General features: G+C 42.9%; 1 protein-coding gene across 2 annotated transcripts in view; it reads right to left on the minus strand.

The window, feature by feature from the left end:
* The window catches only part of efna1b (ephrin-A1b), a 32,661-nt gene that overhangs the window by 7,499 nt on the left and 7,183 nt on the right, over positions 1 to 17,979 (minus strand). The window contains exons 4-7 of one of the 2 annotated variants that reach the window (XM_085917697.1): positions 17,095 to 17,184; positions 4,945 to 5,048; positions 4,409 to 4,489; positions 862 to 1,180 (exon numbers count right to left, since the gene is read on the minus strand). In XM_085917697.1, the coding sequence (XP_085773823.1) occupies positions 862 to 959 (98 nt within the window). In that variant the 5' untranslated portion in view covers positions 960 to 1,180; positions 4,409 to 4,489; positions 4,945 to 5,048; positions 17,095 to 17,184. Of the gene's footprint in view, positions 1 to 861; positions 1,184 to 4,408; positions 4,490 to 4,944; positions 5,049 to 17,094; positions 17,185 to 17,979 lie in introns of both variants that reach the window. The other variant, XM_085917696.1, reaches the window with a different exon arrangement.

Genomic DNA, 17,979 nt, shown 5'->3' on the forward strand with positions numbered 1-17,979 from the left:
CCCTCCAACAGGTGACCGATTGATTAAGATGAAGAGGATTGTCAACATCAAAGTTCAATCTATGTGTTGATGCTGCAAAAACGGTGTAGGATTTCTAGTTTTGTGACATTTAACGACCATTTTAGAACAGTGGTGGCAAATTTATGGACCGAGATAGGATTTGATAGAAATCGTCAATAAAACCTTTACGGGAATTGTTGCAAAGTCCATTTGAGCCTCCAGGAAACTTACCTGAGGCCCCACCCCTTCAGGTGTTATGTGACTCAGGCGAACCTTTTCAAAACAACTCGTGACTTTCCACTAGCCTTCCCTTTTCATACAGGCACTCATGTTGTCTGTCTTTTAAGGTCGGTCCATGTCAAAGGTCAACTCCAGACCTATATGGCTTTTGATCTTGCTCTTTTATTTATTATTTTCCCCACGCTAGACTCAATCCTATTTCAACCAAATCAAATCCATCTTTCTTTCTCTGTACCCTGAAAGCTCAATAAATCGCACCCCTCCACGTCAAGCCGCATCGATCCTATTGAGTGAGTCGGCTGGAATTACATTTCTGCCCCCTACGGCAAAGCAGTGCAATCAGCATTTTGTGCACGAGATGTGGCACTTAGTGACGCTTCTTTTAGCAATATCCATTGAGTGCTATTACGTTGAGCAATTGCGCTGCAGAACCTGTCTGTTGGGAGGAAAAAAACTCCGATCTACTTACGCTCTCTATTAAATAAATGCCACTAATGCGGATTTAAAAACAACAAAAACGAATAAAAGAGCGTTCTTTGCGACATAAAAGAAACTTAACAGACATGCAAGATCTTCAAAGAACATAAAAGAGCATTACAACGGACGCACGTTGCAACTTACTTTGGATTGGAGGTGTTCCAGAAGACGCTGTGCCTCTCGGCGCTGGAGAACCAAGCCCCGACGCTCAGAATTAAAAACAGCACACACGCCAAATCCATAGTTGAAAAAGCCTTTGTATAATTAACGGGAATCTTGTAGTGTAGTCGAAGGTCTGACGCTCCAAGTGGAAACTCAATGACTGTTTACCGGAGCGCGACTCCCGTCTGTTTTGTCTACTCGTAACCCCGCCCCTCAGCTACAAGTAGCCAATCACAGAGAGGCAGTTGTGTACGTGCCCCCGCCCACCACCAGGAGCAAGTGCAGACGCGCCCTCCAGCTGCTGCTGCAAGAGAAAGAGAAAAAAAACAAAAACAACGATGAGGAGTTGTAGAATTAGAGTGTAGTGAAAAAGTCGACAAGACGTCAGATGTTAAAAATAGTAAAGTGCATCATGCAGGCGGCAAAAAATGATGGAAACCTAAATACGTCAACAACAACAAAAAAAACCATGCAATTGCCCCACCCAAAAAAAATAAAAATGCTAATACACTTGGGGAATCCCAATCACTGTACGAAAAACGTTGAAAATAGATTGTGGGTATGATTTAAAACCAGCTAGCTGCATCATAGAGTCTGTGGAATAGGATGGAAACATAAATACAGCTGGGGAAAAATGCAGTCCCCTACAAAACGTATAAATGCATTTGTAAAATCACATATCCAGACAGAAATGGACAGTAAAACGTAAAAAAAAAAAAAACTGCCACAAAAAGGTTTGGTTCAAACAGTCAAGTGTGTACGTGTTGTTACCCTGAAACCAAAAGTCCTATTAAGGTGCTGGTACTTATCAGCTGCCTGAACAAAAAAAACATCTTCAAAGCATCCCAACTGCAACGATAAATACTTTTTTGACCTTCAAAATATGCAAAACCTATCTAATTGCTTGCCATTCACCTACTTAAGCAGCAAAAACTGGACTCTGTTCAACAAATGACAGCTGGATTTATTTCATACACGTATCCTCATTTGGGTCGTACCTGAGCATGTGGCCTTCAATTGCAAAAGTCTAGACACCCCGGGTATAGGCAAAAAATTCAGCTTTCCAAGTCCTGCTATTTATTCCCCACCACTGTTGCAATCTGTTAATTTCCCCACTGACTCACGCCATTTGCTTTCTACACATTCTCATCTATCATACGGCCATGTTGTAACACAATTGCCCCCGTCTCTCCTCTCTTGTGACGGACTGAAGCACTAATCTACAAAAACACACTGTCAACCCGACTGCTTATACGAGAACCCCTCTCACGAGAAGTGTATTTAGTTCCAGACTGTAGCCGCCGAGGCACGCTAGTGCTCTGTTTACATTTTGTCAGGTAGTCAAGAATTATTACGTTTTTTTTTTTTTATCAGTTTGATCTCGTGCTCGGCACTCGTCCCCCAGACGGTAGAAAACAGGGTCGCAGATGGAGTGGATAAAGTCCAGGCCGTGGTGTAATTGTGGCCCCGGCATGAGAAGACTTCCCTGGGGCGAGGATGGAGCCCGGCCTGGGTCAGCTGGCTGGGGAGGCGGGGGGGGGGGGCATGTATGTTCATGGAGGAGTATTTCATGTGTATCAGGGTACTGGGAAAGGGGGGGGGGGGGGTCTGTCCTTAGGCTTGGCTGGGCAAGCACACACACGCTCGCCTACTCTGACACAGGATCCCTCACACACACATACACTGAGTGGGGTGTTAATCACGACCGAGGGAGTTATTACACTCTGGTGACGGGAAAAAATGACGAGTGAGTAAAAAATACGGGTACAAGTAGTCAATTAAGGAAAGAGAAGAATGCCAACAGACACTTTGTTAGCTGTTAGCTCATTTGTTTGACATCGTCTAGGAAGTATTTACATAACAATGTTTTTTTATTATGCTAGTAGATTACAGCGGTGAACTGCAATGTATCATACCGAGAGCTACATGAAGTTTAGCACGTAAAGGTATTTTAGCTAATCGTATCCCATTACGGGAGCAAAATATGAGAAAAAAAAAAAGGGATGATGTAGAGCAAACTCCTGCCACAATAATAAACCGAAACCTGAAAACACAATCGCTCCCAGAAAACTTTCCGCTTTCCCGTTTGTTGGTATTTAGAAAAAAAAATTGCAATAAGAAACAATTGAAATCATCTGTTCCAGAGTTGAGTTCCAGATCTTCTGCGCATCACCGTAAAACCTTAATGAAGCGGACAGGCCATGTTTTAGGTAACATTCTTAAGTGTCACATAAGTATGAAATAGAGGAGACTAAAACTTAAAGAGTCGTAAAGTACCTCGGAGGATGTGTGAAAGAACATTTACTGTATAAATTCTGCGCTTCTTTTCGTGACGGCGCTGAGCAGCTGGGACACAATTTTGTGTTCTGGTCCAATAAAAAAATAAGGTTGAATTGTTTTTTTTTTTTTTTTTTTATCCATAATGGAATCAAATATAAAAGCTAACCAATCCATCTCAACACCAAACTAGCATATTGATTACCTGAGGCATGCGTGAAATGCAAATACAGTTCCAGCAGCTCCAGAACCAGCCAGTGACTCACAGAGTTCAGACGACCGGCAATTGGATCGCCCGGTTCTCTCTCACACGCACACACACACGGACGGACACACGGAAGGGCCGGAACGGAACACCACACCGCCCGGATCGTTTCGACATTTACCACCCACAAATACACCTCGCCTCTGCCTAGACGGCGGGGATCTCCCTTCACACATGTACGCAGTCATGGATGAGCAATGTTCTGGAGATCCAAAGCCAAAAAGGTTGCTGGGTAACTGAACGGCTCGGCTCTATAAAAAAAAAAAAAAAAAAAAAAACACACACACGCGCAAAATGTTTTTAACAGTGACAAAAATCAGACTGCCGTGTGTAAAAGTTTCCAGAACTTGTCTTGTTTTGATTCTCTGGGGATTTGTATCCGAGCAACGCAATCGGCGGTAGGTGTTGGGGATTTCATAGTTGCATAACGTACAATTACTACACGAAATGAAAGCAAATTGCGTGCCGCTTTTGTACGAAACACCTTTTGCTTTTGTTTTGATCTCAAAGGTGAACGTGAGGGCGAGAGTTTTTTTTTTTTAACAATTTCAAAAGGACTTTTGTTTACCAGTCGAGCTTTTGTGATCCACTTTGTCAACATTTGTTTTTCTTACACGCGCCACCCGTCAAACCTGCGCCTCCAAATGGCTTTGGGCGATGAGGCGGATAGTCGTTGACCTACGTGAATACCTCGGTGCAGATCGTGCATACACGCTGATGCTTGTCACGTGATTTGTGTTGCCGTGTTAGTTCTGCAGAGCCGACACGCAAGCGCGCTTCTCGGCACTGTGACCAGAGCCGCGTCGGTCTTACTGTAAATGAGTGACGCAGATTTTTTTCTTTTACCGATTAATCGGATAAGATTGCTGAGTACTAAAAAGTTGGCGTTTACTGATGAGATATGTCGTTTGATTTGACAAGACTTCATATTTCGGAAGTAACTTCAAGAATATGATTACTCAAGTCCCCCCCATGTTCTTATCTTACCTTAAGGACATATGCTTCTGATTGGCTAAGACGGCCTCAAGGTCAGGGGTCACAGCGCTCCCCTGTTGCTTTGGGTATGCACTTGACAGGAAAGAAAACAAAAATGTTTGATGAAGATGGAGAGTTCTTTTAAATACAACAAGAAAATGAAAAATAAACTCTTTTCGCCTTGATAAATCTTGAGTTGAGATTTAAACAAATAAGGTAGCTTGGCCTTTTTACCTTAGTGATGCAGTTGGGGAAAAAAAAAACAACACACAGAGAGAAAAACAAAAACACAAAAATAGATGACTCACACTCACACACACGAGAGTATCTGACAAGAGAAACGCAAATCGAGGTGGAGTGAACGCTTGAAAACATTGCATGGCCAAAGGGCTGTCGGAGCTAAAAATACACGTGGAAAGGCTGAGTGTCACCCCGAAGCTTCACAAAGACAAAAAAAGCGTTTGGGACCAAAGCAGGCTGCTGCTTGCAAGGATAAATGAAGGATGGGCGGGACCTGGGAGTGTTTTCTAATTTTAGAAAAAGGAGACCTGTTGATGACGTCTCCGACTCTTGTTTTCTCGCATCGTCGCACGTGTTGCCCTGGTGCCACGTCTTCATCCTCCAAATCACCCGTGAACGACCTTTCGCGTCACTGGGGGAAAAAAAAAAAAAGGACATATGGAACATCAACATAAGGACGCCGTGAATGTGGGATGAAAGGAGCGTAATCTGCTTCTATTGACTCTCAGCTAACCCACAGATTGCATTTCTTTTGTCCAGCTGATCTTCGCCATTACCGCTAGCTTAGTCTTGTTAACACTTGGCATTGTTTCATGTTCACATGGACAGCTTGTCACCCCGACGCGCTCTGCCTTTATCCCCCCCTCCCCCGGCTCATAGCGGCACACTCTGACAAGCTGCTGCCTCTCTGGCACCACAAAGGCACGCACGTCTTCTGCCCCCCCCCCCCACCTCGTAGACATTCATCTACATACAGGTGGTCTTCTACGCACACACTGTGAGGCACACTTATGCTAAATTGTGTTCACGGTGAGAAACAAACAAACCTGGAACAAGGAAGTGCCAAAGTGGATGAATAACTCACCGGCAAATAATTCCAAATGTGCAAGTAGGCTAAATGCTAAAAACATACCCTAGCGGTTCCATGCTAATTAGTTTTTATTTACTATTTGTCACTTTTAATATCTGAAAGTGCTTCCTTTAAAAAAATATAAAACAAATTGGGCTAAAATTTACTCTAGTGTGGCAACAAAGTATCTGCACTTCCCACCTCTATAAATAAACACGACTTGTGCTTTGAGTTTGACACTAAAATTGTGGCTAACAATGCAACACAGTCACATGTAGATAAAGCTGAAAAAAAAAATGGCGTCTGTTCACCGTCGGGGGTAAATGAGCTCCCCCCCCCCCCCCCTCTCACTCCCCGATGGGCTAACAGTGTCTCACTATTCTCACCAAAGGAATCATTAACCCGGCTCGTCAACAGACGCACATACTGGAAGGCACAAAAGCAGAAACAAATTCCCAGTGAAATATTTAACTGCGGCGCTCGGCTGTCATTTGTTCTCCTTCTTCCCCTCCTGTCTGTTCTCTCGGCTCATCTGTCGTCTCTGCTGTCGCTCCATCCTTTCCTTCTGTTCGCTCGGTGGTCAGAACATACCAAGTACATCTCACGCGGGCGACTTTCACATTGCGATTGTTGCCTTTTCGGCCTCTATTGTTTTATTCATTCCCGTGCGGACTCGATTTCTTCGACTTCGGGCAGTGCATTTGTCAAGCGAAAAAAAAAATCCATTATCCTCCTTCATCCTTTCTTTCCATTGTCCTTTTTATCTTTCTGTGTCTGTGTTGTTCCCTCGTCTCCACACATGCTCCTGGCCTCGGCCTTATATTCATTACGTAGCGCTAATGATCCCAGATGGACCGACATAACCTCGATGGGGGGAAGCGGCGTGCGAGAGGGGGCCTACGCGGTTGTGCGTGGGCTGCTCGTGGATCTCGATATGGCGACTGTACGCGTGCATATGTTGCCGATGATATGCATGGCTTACGCCGTCTGTCGGCAATTCTCGCATGACATCTCTGCAGATTTGACAAAGACGTTTGGAATTTTAATAGGAAATGATGCACATGGGTAGGATCGTCACAAAGTGAAATGAAAATCGAAATAAAAAAAATTCGAAATTCGTTCTCGTTTCATTGCAAATCATCAGCATGCTCAGCAATTATGTCTGGGTGTGCCACAAGGCTCTGTACTCAGCCCGCTATTAATTCGGACATTTATATTCAATGTTAATTCGCAGTTCGGATAAAAATCACAACAGTGGCAACGGTTAAAATATTTACAATATTTGCACCAGTGCGAGCCAATTTACGGCAATGATAGTATAATTTCTGTTTCTAATTAGGATATTAACACAGTGTTCAAGGTCACGGCCAGAAAAATACTTCCTCCAAGTTTGTCGTGGAAGCGTTTGACCACCCCGAACGAATCCCTGGCCCCTGACCTCTCCGAGACACCATCGGAATGAAGTGGAACACAAACTGGTGTCCAGACATAATCACAAAAACATCAGCACCTGAACTCATAAATTGCTCTTAGCGGTAAAACCAATCCTTAAGTTTATTTAAACGTTGCTCAGCTATGTGGTAATTGCATTATGTCAGACTTGAATGCATTAATCCACCAGGGTAACAACCCACAAACACGTAAACTATGCTAACAGTTTCTATGGATAGACCCAAAGGATCAACACATGGACCAGCCAAGACGTTAAAACCCTCACTGCTAAATGCGCTAATGGCGTATACGCCCACACACATCTACACACACACTTGCTGAGGTTAAAATGTTACAGGTGCAAGGGCAAAGTGCATGAATGTGTGTCATGGATATGCTAGCATTCTCCAAATGCACGCACACATGACTTGACCCTTTCCAAATATAGTTTGGAACGACCTCACTTGGAGATCGAATCCCATTTTACCAGTCAGGGTCAGTGAGGCCTGACCAAAACGCGAACAAAATCTAAACGAACATTTGTTCCATGAAATTAAATGAACTGCTAACTGCATTGTCGCTAGCTAGCCTGCGAGCTTGTGAGATAAATGTCACTAATATAGCAAAAGTCAAACAAGCTCGTAGCAATATGTCCACATTATTACATCTAATAATCATCCTCTCTGGCGACTACGATGTATTTTATTGCAATTTTATTGCCATCGTATTAGATAAATATTGATTCGGAACTGCTCCGATCGATATATGTGGCACAAGTGCGTCCTATTATACTGTATTGCGTTTTTTTGGGGCTAGTAAAAGTTTCTAATATAATTTCTGTGCCTTTGCTTTTATTTTCCCTTTTGTGTGTGCGTGTGTTTTAAATCACAGCCTCCTGTTCTTTATTTGTCCTCAATCATTGGCATCGACAAGATTTGTTGCATAATTGTACAAATGCTCAATTTCAGTCTCACACTTGTACCACTTTACACTCACGCACCAAATGGACAAATAAAATACATCAGTCTTTTTTTTTTTTGTCATCATTACTACCTGTTGTCTTGACTTGTGCGTGCAATAACTGACACCAGTTAATCCAAGCAGCCAATTCCACCCACACTCGACCTCTTAGCCACACACCTACGATTATTATGCCGTCTTATACAAGATTTCAAATACTACCACTGCTTTGAAAAGCAATCGCATAAAGATAGACAGAAAAAAATGATACTTCCGAAAGCTAATAAGAGACTGGCAAATATCAGAACTTATCCTTCTGTATACATATAATATGATCTTCAAATAGATTTTGTGTGTGTTATTGTAAGACCGGTTACTATGATGATTTGAGACTTTTCTCAATAACATCGTGAGACGTTGAGCAACCGAACAAAGGCAATTTTAATGGATTTTCTAAACTTGTAATGACTTGCACTGAGATTCTAAAAACAGATTCCCCAACTCATGTCTGGCGGAAAAGCTTTTGTGAACAACTCTACGCACTATTAGACTCATTTCTAAAAACGCCCCCCTCAAAAAATGTACTTCACTATTTGGATGTAATGTCCACGTTTACTTACATAAAGCTCATACAAAATTGCTAAAGAGACTAACTCAAACAGAACTAATGCGCTATCATTGCGCCATTTTGGATTATTTCGCATTTTTGAATAATTTTGTGAGTACCAACTAAATGACCAAATAGCAAACTAGCTTCATGTGTATAATTTTTGGAAGGAAATGTTAGCTAGTTAGCATACGACGCCAACTGCTAACACCAAGGCTCACCACTCTTTGTGTTAGCAGAGCCAAATAATTGACGTAATAAGCATTTCTGGAGTTTATGGTGAAAAAAAAAAAAAGATAATTGACTAATATTCACCTTTTTGTATGATTTATTTTTAACTTCTTGGGAAAATATGAGACACAGTTACTAGGGGTTTGAATGTTTTCCACTGCAGATGTACAGTATGTACAACATGTTTGGGTGGGATATTCCAAACCTGATCATCTGAGGGTCATCCACACACACTAGGAGGCCTACTTAACTTGAGTGATTTATCGACAGGCATCCACTGAAATAATCCAAGTGTCCTAAACAGGCGGAGGCCGTGCATCCACTTGCTTGCTGACAGCAGGTGATGGCCTATTGGAAGGTCACATTTGGAGTTAAAACAGGCACGGAGAGAAAGTTCAGAGGGTGGTCTCATCTCCAGCTCAAAACTGCTCGCAGATGGCGTCCTCCGGCACAATGGAGCGTTTGCCACTTCAATGTTGATTGAGTATGACACGCACAAAGACCTGCGCAAAAGAGGCTTTGGGGATTGGGAAGGATTTTTTTTGTTTTGTTTTAAACATCTTTTAGTTACAAAGAGAGGGAGGTCCTGATCTCCTCATTCAAACAGAATGTTCTCGTGTGATGTGGGATCATGTTAGACTGTCAGCGAGGGAGCAAGTTCGCAAGCCGCCATGTGTTGGCCTCGTGCCTTTCACTACACCCCTAAAAAAAAAAAAAAAAAAAAAAAAATGGGACACATTGTGCGATTTCCCGGGATCATACTTGTAACTGCCAAAGAATGAGAAGTTGGGAATGACAAATGAAATAAAAAATGGGGTGTGTGCGAGATGTTTGGCTATGATTTCAACCATGTGCGCCAGACCTCCATTCTTCACGGCCGTGTCCTGAAACCATTATTGGCTTTTTTTCCTATTCATGTGACGACAAACTTTTTTTTTTTTCTTGGGGGGTGTTTTGGTTGACGACGCCCATACAGAGGAGGCATGCAAGCCTACACGACCTTCAGGGTGGTCAGGTTAAAGTCGATACCACTGGAGGACAGGTCATTGGGTTAAACAAAGACTAAGCTAACGGACACCGCCGCGCCGGGTTACTTTGCTTCTCAAAGAAACTCTTGTCCAATTACAGACAGCAGGTGGGTCCGGGGGTCCAGCTATAACGAGCTTATGGGAAGCAGCCAAGCATGGCGGATCATCCGACCATCCAATATTCTGTCATCTAGCCTCGGCAGGAAGGAGTATTAAGATGAACCTTTTAGCACTGATGATTTTATGGTTTGGCGAGTGCTTTCCGCCCCTTCTTCTGGCTGCGTGAGAGGAAATCCGATCATGGGATGTTAAACTTTAGAGTGGCTTGACGTCAGTAGCTTGACGATGGTGTTCTTTTTGTAACACTTATTTAATGAATAGGCAACAAATAAATACATTTTAACGATAGCATTTGGATGTTTTGATACACGGCTCAACAAAGTGTCAAGTCCAACGAGCGTCACCATAGCGAGATATTACTGTTTATTTCCACTCGCTGCACCAAAATAGGATTTTAAAAATCATCCAGAAACCTTCAGTGACTTTAGCACTCACATAATCCACCGCGCAGCACCGATATGGATTTTTTAGTGTCAACTTTTCAAATGAATTTCGTCCGCCTCCGCTCAGCCACCTCGCATTTTTTGTTAGTATTAAAATCGGAGGAAATAAAATAGAGCCGGCTTGGAATTTTATTAAAGTAACCTTGGAGGACGGCATGAATGTGAAATTAATCGGTAAACCTCCAGGGTGAAGAAGAGCCCTTGAGTCAAGCAATCTCAGGGTTGTAATATCCCACCATGTGCTTATGTTTGCCAATAAGCAAGTAAATAGGAAACTAAAAGATCCTCTTTCTGAGAAGTTTGCCGTGAATTTTTTTTTCATTGTATCCAAAACTAGATCGGTCAAAGATGTCAACCTTTCTCCGTTGCTGTATTTGCAATATTCTTGAGGCGCATATTTTCACTGTGGCACGCCTTTACTGGCCTCCACGCCAGCGTGACCACACTGGAAATAATTGCCTGGGGATTCAGTCGTCGGTTCAAATCCCACACGGGAGAAAGAAAAAAAAAAAAAAAAAGATTGGACGAGTCGAACAATAGGTCAGCTCTGACATTTCTAATTACAGAGCGGAGAGAAGCCAGTTAATGCACTGTGCTGTGCTTGGGACTGGTTGCTATAATTACAAGCAGGCTGGCATAGATGGGCCCCAGCTATAGGTGTGATCACCCCCCCCCCCCTCCCCTCCCGGGGCTCTCATTAGAGGGCATGGGCTAATGAGTGCACCACACACACACACATACACAGACACAGACACACACACAGTATCCAGACAGCGCTGTGCTTTTTACTGTGTTCCGGTTTCCTTAATTTCCCACTTGTGCCTTCAGTGACACACAGAGATGCATACAAACCCAGAGAGGTGTGACGTTAAACATTATGAATGGACCTGGGAAAGGTCCAATTAAGAGTGTGTGTGATTTTAATTATGCCGTATATTTTACAGCGTCCACAGGGGGAAACTAAAAGTCTGGGGAATTGTAAAAAGGAAGACATTAAATGGTGGGAATTTACGTGAGCTGCAAATGTGCTGTGAAAATAGTTGACTGGCCAGTACGTTCAAAAGTAGCTTTTTTTTTCTCTCCCCCCCAGTCGTGTAAAAATTAGCACGAGAGGAAAGATGAAGACGAGGAAGAGGGGTGATATGAGGGTAAATGGTAACGTGATCGCTGTCAAATTTATTTTGGACGCTCCCTGAAACGGCTGGCCGTTACCAAGCAGATTATCAAGCCTGAGGAGAAGACTATCGAGACAGACAAAAAAAAAAAAAAAGTCATCAGATTAGTTTTATGTTCAGACATGGATGACTAAAATATATCCCAGGGGTGTCCAGAAGTCAGGCCTTGCACATGACACGTCACGTTGAGAAGATTCTTGCGGACACACACACATTTGTAGAAGTTGTTGGTCTCTGAGGGTTGGGTGGCGTGCGTGTTTGGGTGGGGCGCATGAGTAAACACTTTGGGTTTGAGCCATGAGGCCTCTTGCTTATTTAAACCCGCTAGCGCTCAAACGACCAAGCGCTCCGATTGTTCTCGTCTGACCCCTTAAAGATCAGACGAGATAAAAACATAAAAGTGTCAAAGTTGCCGCGTAATGCTCTGACCCACATGCTAGTAAGCTAGCATCGTTTCAGACATCCAACAGTAGGCTAAGCGGGGCTTAAGAGCAGCCGCACAAAACAACGACGACAACGGCTTAGAGCATCTTTAGTCTGTTATTAGAAGTGCGCTAATGCAGCCGCCTTTTACGTGGAAACATAACAGGAATATTAAGGGCAACATTTCCATAAATGCATCTTATATCTCTTTTAATGCCCACTTTAGGCCAGCGCTCCTTTTTTTTTTTTGGGCCACTGACATCTTAAGCGGTATTTTAATGAACCGATGTAAAACAAAAACAACCAAAAAATAAAATAAAACATGGCGGACTTCCGAAGTGCAAGACTACCAAATATCTCAAAACGATACATTTTTCTTGTTCTGGTCAAGCTCAAAGAAGGGTTGACATGTGAGTTTGGGTTACCATGGCAACTAGAGACGCATCTACTGCTACTTCTGTTTTGTTTTTCCTCCCTCGGGGCTCGCTTGTGTGAATGCATTATCGCGAGCCTACGGACGATAATATGCGCAATAACAATCCCTTGTGTAACAAATCGCCGCAGTTCCACGTGGAAGCGTACGTGCATGTCGTCATTAGGATCTCGGTGAGGATCATTACGTACGTGCGAGGAAAAAAACAAAAACAAAAAAACGTGCGAGCGCGGGAAATAGTACGTGCGAGCTCGGGCGTGTATCTCACACATAAGCCAAAAGGTTACGGGGTTAAGGATATAAAAAAAAAAAAAAAAAAAGGAGTGTATTGTCCTCCTTATCGTAAGTCAATCCAACTTTTATTGTCGGACAAGTGGAGGGGTAAAGTTCAGCGGAGTTACTAAAGGGCAGACTTTGCAGCGTTGTTGTTCACATCCCAAAGTGTTTACTTGTCTTGGTTTCTACGAGAGGCTATTAAAGTATGAAATATCACAAGTGTTAGCGCATGTGTGCGTTCGCGTGTGGCTCGACCGCCCGCAGTGTCAGCACAGCGTGATGATAAACACACGCAGGTTGATGCGTGCATCGATTTGAGGGTATTAAGAATAACCGACGGCAAGTGTTACCCACACGGGAGACGTCTGGGCCGTGTAAAACTTCCACGCTGTATTGACCAAAACGCCCCCGCGGATCATACGGAGATAGGAATAGGTTGAAAATGGAAAGTAGCATTCTACATGTTTCAGTTCTAAGAAAATACTGATGAAGAAAAAACATCTAGGCGTCAATATGGCTTCGGTTGATGCTGAGCAGGAAGTCTGCTGTGACACATTATTCATGAAGGAAATGAATCAAGTGGAATTTTTTTTTTGCAAGATACCCAAAGTTGATATGAAATAAAGTCGTCAGACTAGATATTACAAATAGGGCAATATTAAAAGCAGACTTTTTGTAAGGGCCACGCTGATGCGTCTGTATTTATTTATTTTTTTTCCTCTCCGTAGTTTCCCTCCACGGCCTTATCACTCTTTGGACAATATGACATCATTTGTGTGTGTAATGCATTTCTGGTCACCGACACAACACTTTACTGTACACGCATGGAGAAACTCGACACTTGTTTACCTCTCAACCTGCTCTTGGCTCCATTGTCTGAGTCACGCGTAAGCGTGCTGCTGTATGTGACGGCACGCCGCGGTCAGCGTTATTCCCGGCCGCTGAAACCCGAAGCCTTTTGTGACATGGGTGTAGTATCGTTTGCCTGCGCTAACACTCCTTAATGCGTGCTAATTGCAGCCTACTCCGTGCTAGCTGGCTTTTTGTTTATTGGGAGTTTTTCATTTGGTTTTCAGGAGACGTAATGTAAGCCAGTCCAGTTGATTCTGGAAGCAAAAGACTCAGCAGGAAGCTGCCTATTTTTTCTTCTTCTAATGATAAGTCTTCTCTCAATAAAAGAACGAGTTACTGCCGCGTCGAGCGGTGATTGCAGAGAAGACGTCACATGGTCTTTTGGAAGTTGGAATAGACGGTATAATTGTATCGTGCGAGTCGAGATGTAGAAACCGACGCGGCCACTCACTCTCTCGCGTCGAGGTCGGAGGCGATGAAAGCCAAAGCGTGTTGTTGTCCCCGCCATCCTCTATCATTTCGGGCTGCCATCAATCACGCTATCTCCGTTTGACCCGTTGCCGTGTCTTCGTAGCGCGGCGTCTCTTTGTCTGTCACGACCGTTTGCGCAGCCAAACACAATTGTGTTTGTTTCCAAAGGGAAACAATTAGACTAGTGTGTGTGTGTTTGGGAATGTGTATGGACTATGTGTGTGTGTGAGTGATTAAGTGGCCACTTGTTCTGGTCAAAGCAAAAGTTGTAGATAGCAACAATGCACTGGCGGAGCTAGAGGGGGGGCCGAGAGGGCATTGTCCCCCCCACGCCACTTCTGAAATGGTTTACTAGGCATTAACTAAGCACTGTGGGAGGACCATCTATGCAAGTCGATGAAGATAATCAGTTGAAGTCTGGAACATATCGCCTATGATGGGTTTGATTGATCCACAGATTTAAATGCTATGTGCAGTCAACATTTCCACCACGTGCTACACGGAGGATGGATGACTCACTCGAGTCTGACACAACAACACGTGCCAAGAACACTTTACCCCATTCGATTTGAAGTTACAAATCAGGTTTGCTCGCTCGTTAAGCTTGTTTTATGCTTTCAAATGTGAGCTCAATTTGCAGAGAACGTCTTGTTTACGAAACGATTACCGTAACCATAATGGTGAACGGAAGAAAGAAGCTGCACGCTAACTTGTCAAGAAAAAACAACAACAATGGAACCCTCCCTGTTATTTAGTAGGACTTGATACAAAAAAAATATTAAATTCTTTTATGTTGAAACACAAATTGTTTTAAAAGTGTTTGAATAACTTTTAATGGAATTACATATGCGAGGGGGCCGTTTTGAGGCTTGAACTATAAAACAAATGTTTCCAATATTGCACTTGTTTTTAAATATAAGGCACTAAAGCAAAAACAATAAGAATAAAATTAAATATTAAATTCAATCTTTAAGTCCAGATACCTGGGGGAAAAAAATCCATTATGAAGTAATGTTTATCATTAATACGCTGTTATTTCCTTTCGATGCTGGCAAGTGATGGCCGCTGGATTGTTTCCATTCGGAAAGAAAGAAGAGGGAATAGTTGTCGCGCGCAGCTTCTTTGGCTAACCTCATTTATCACTTACACGCAGACAAAAGTAGAAGCACCACTGTGTTTGTGTGCTATTCCATGCCACCACACTCCAGATGTTTCCAGATTTCTACTTTCCTCCCTCCGTCACGCTTGACCTCCAGTCCTGCCCCGGTGACATAGCGCTGTAGATGTAATCCCACCTTTTAACTCCCTCTCTGTCTTTATTATGCATTTGTCCGGCCATCCATCTTGCCTTATAATCTCTTCTCTATTACTTAGCGGTTATTTCTGGACGTGCCCCATATGGAGGGCACGAGCGTATTTATAGGCCGCAAACGAGAATGAATAGCCTCGCGATATACGCGCGTGTTAACATGCCGTTGATGCCAAAATGAATCAAGGGCAGCCTGCAGGATGCGTGTTAATGAGGGGATTCATTTATGTGTGTGCCTGTCGCTGTATCCAGGTCTGTGTGTGTGTGACACTAGTTCGGCTTAATACCGCTTTTAATTAGAGACACTATAAGACTATTAAAGCAAAAATGTGTTATTAATAAGGAGTGTAATTCACGGTTCTGCACGTTCCCCCCCCAAAGTCAAACTTGCTTTGTGAAATTTTAAGCTTGGCCAAAAATGATGTAAAATTAAACACAAATAAATACAATTAAATATATACAAATAAATAAATTGAATTTTTTTTTTTAATAAATACAATATAAATAAATAAATAGCCTGTTTGGTTACAGTACTGATGGTTTTCTTTGTACGACCCAGTAACAGTTCATTATTTCGTCTGGTGAAACAACAAGCAGTGTCTCGGAACCGATTGCGTTTGACCTCTGAGGTTTCATGATATATCATCGTCATAGCAATCCATATTCGTTGAAACGCAAATATACGACTGCTGTCTACACGGAAGCCACAAACTGTAAATCTTGGGCCGTGATTGCATGTTCTTACGAGAGGACACATTCATCTTGTGTACATAAGCTAAGTGCTCATTTTCTGTTTTTTTTTTTTTGGGGGGGGATAAATAATCGGAGTTTTGGTGTATGTCTTGATGAACATCGTGCTGACTATACGTCGAAGCGTGCGCGCATTCGTTTGTAAAGGTCATTTTAGCAGTCAAAACAAAAATTACGTTTTTACTGGCAGCACAGTGGTCCATGCAGCAAACTCACAGCTGGTAGCTGTAGGGGGTTGAAAAACATTACATCTGCTTTTTTTTTTTCTTTTTAGGCTTCCCACAGTTACCACCTGCATGCGATGCAAAAGTTCTCTTGTGCCAACAATTACAAACGAAAAGACACAGTTGGTTCAGATCCGTTTTTTTTCTCCCCCCCCCCGCTCCCTTACTCAAAGAAAACAAGAGCATTAAGTCGCCGCATTTGTGAGCGTTCCGCAAAACAAATTCCATTTAAGCAACGCGAGTTAGCGTACAGTCACGGGGAAGATCAAACAGATGGCACGCTATACATGTACGGATGCAGTTCAGTTCTATTTTTTGCATCGCGACAGCGAGATCAACGCTGGCTTGATCTTTATTATGAAATATTTCGGAGCAGAATGCACGGAGAGGTGATACCAGCTGCACTGACAGAGATTTATCGCTACCAAAACAATGTCTGGCTCGCACAATGGCCTGTAACCCGTCCGCACATCTCGTTGGGAGATATGGAAGCAGCCGGTATTCGTGGCATGTGAAGGTCAAAAGGTCAGGCCAGATCGGTGAGAAAGTCGGTCGGTTAGGAAGCTGATAGAACTTAATGAGCCGTTCGTGGCTCGGCTCGTTATTGCGCAACCACTATTTGAGGACATCGGAAGCTTCTCGGTGTCAGCCTTCAGAATCAGATGTTCTGGTTGGTATATTTTAAATGACAATAAGGAATGAGGCTGCGCTTTTGAACCAAATCAGATTTCAAATTCGTCCTGACGGGGACAGAGTCGACGGGAGGATTTTTCCATCATCTGATTGGTGAAGCAAGCCGAGCTGGACTAGCGAAACACATCTGTAGCAATCTACTGACATGAATGCATTTAATAAATCAAGATTGATGTTCTTACCATGTATTGATTCTTAGAAGCTCCAGATGATGAACGTGGCATAGTTGGTCTTTCGGTTTCTCCAATTGAGTTTGTCTATTTAAGTCGGAGCTGAAAAAAAAAAAAAAGCTGAAGGTCATCTGCAGAGACATGGTATGAGATTCCTCCAAATCTCTTTTGACATCTGAGAGGAAGTATGTAGAATATGAATGGGCCCTAAGATTGAACCTTGAGGAACACAACGTGAAATGCTGACAAAGGACAACAACTTATGATTGATTGGCAACGAAATGAAAAAGTAATGGTATTCAACATTTTACATAAAGAACTTCCAAGCAAAAGTAAATTGATAAAGCGGCCCAGTTGTAAATATCACCATTATTTTATTACTTGTGTGGAGTCCTTGGACATCCTAATTGTGAAGTTTCTTGCTGCCTTCTTTTTTCAGTGAGTCAAGCTCTACCGGGTTAACATCACTGGGCCATTGAATAAAATCCTATTTAATTGCCTTCAGAAAGTTAAATTGCTTTCACAGAACGTTTAGGGTCCTTGCTCAAGTGTCACTTTTGTAGCGCTAATTTGAATGCGAGCAGCTCGAATAGTTCTTTACGCCTCCTGATCCATCTTGTTACATCTGTCAGCAGTCACATCATTTAATTAACACCAGAAAGGATGTTCCCGATCATAACGCGCTTCTCCTCCATGTTTGACACTTGATTTGAAACTCTTTGGCTCATAAATGCTTTTTAACTGTTGAAAAGAAAATCATTGGAAATGTTCAAGTATTCTTCCACTTTGCTTTAGCTCGAGTGCCTTCCATAACGTTAGCATCTGACTCACTTTTTATGAACGTGGTGTTGACATGTCAGTCACTCCACCTATTATCGGTCGGGGGTTACTCCCTGA

The sequence above is a fragment of the Syngnathus leptorhynchus genome, chromosome 8 (genome assembly GCF_054491065.1).
Source record: "Syngnathus leptorhynchus isolate UIUO chromosome 8, UIUO_Slep, whole genome shotgun sequence".
NCBI classification, from domain to species: domain Eukaryota; kingdom Metazoa; phylum Chordata; class Actinopteri; order Syngnathiformes; family Syngnathidae; genus Syngnathus; species Syngnathus leptorhynchus.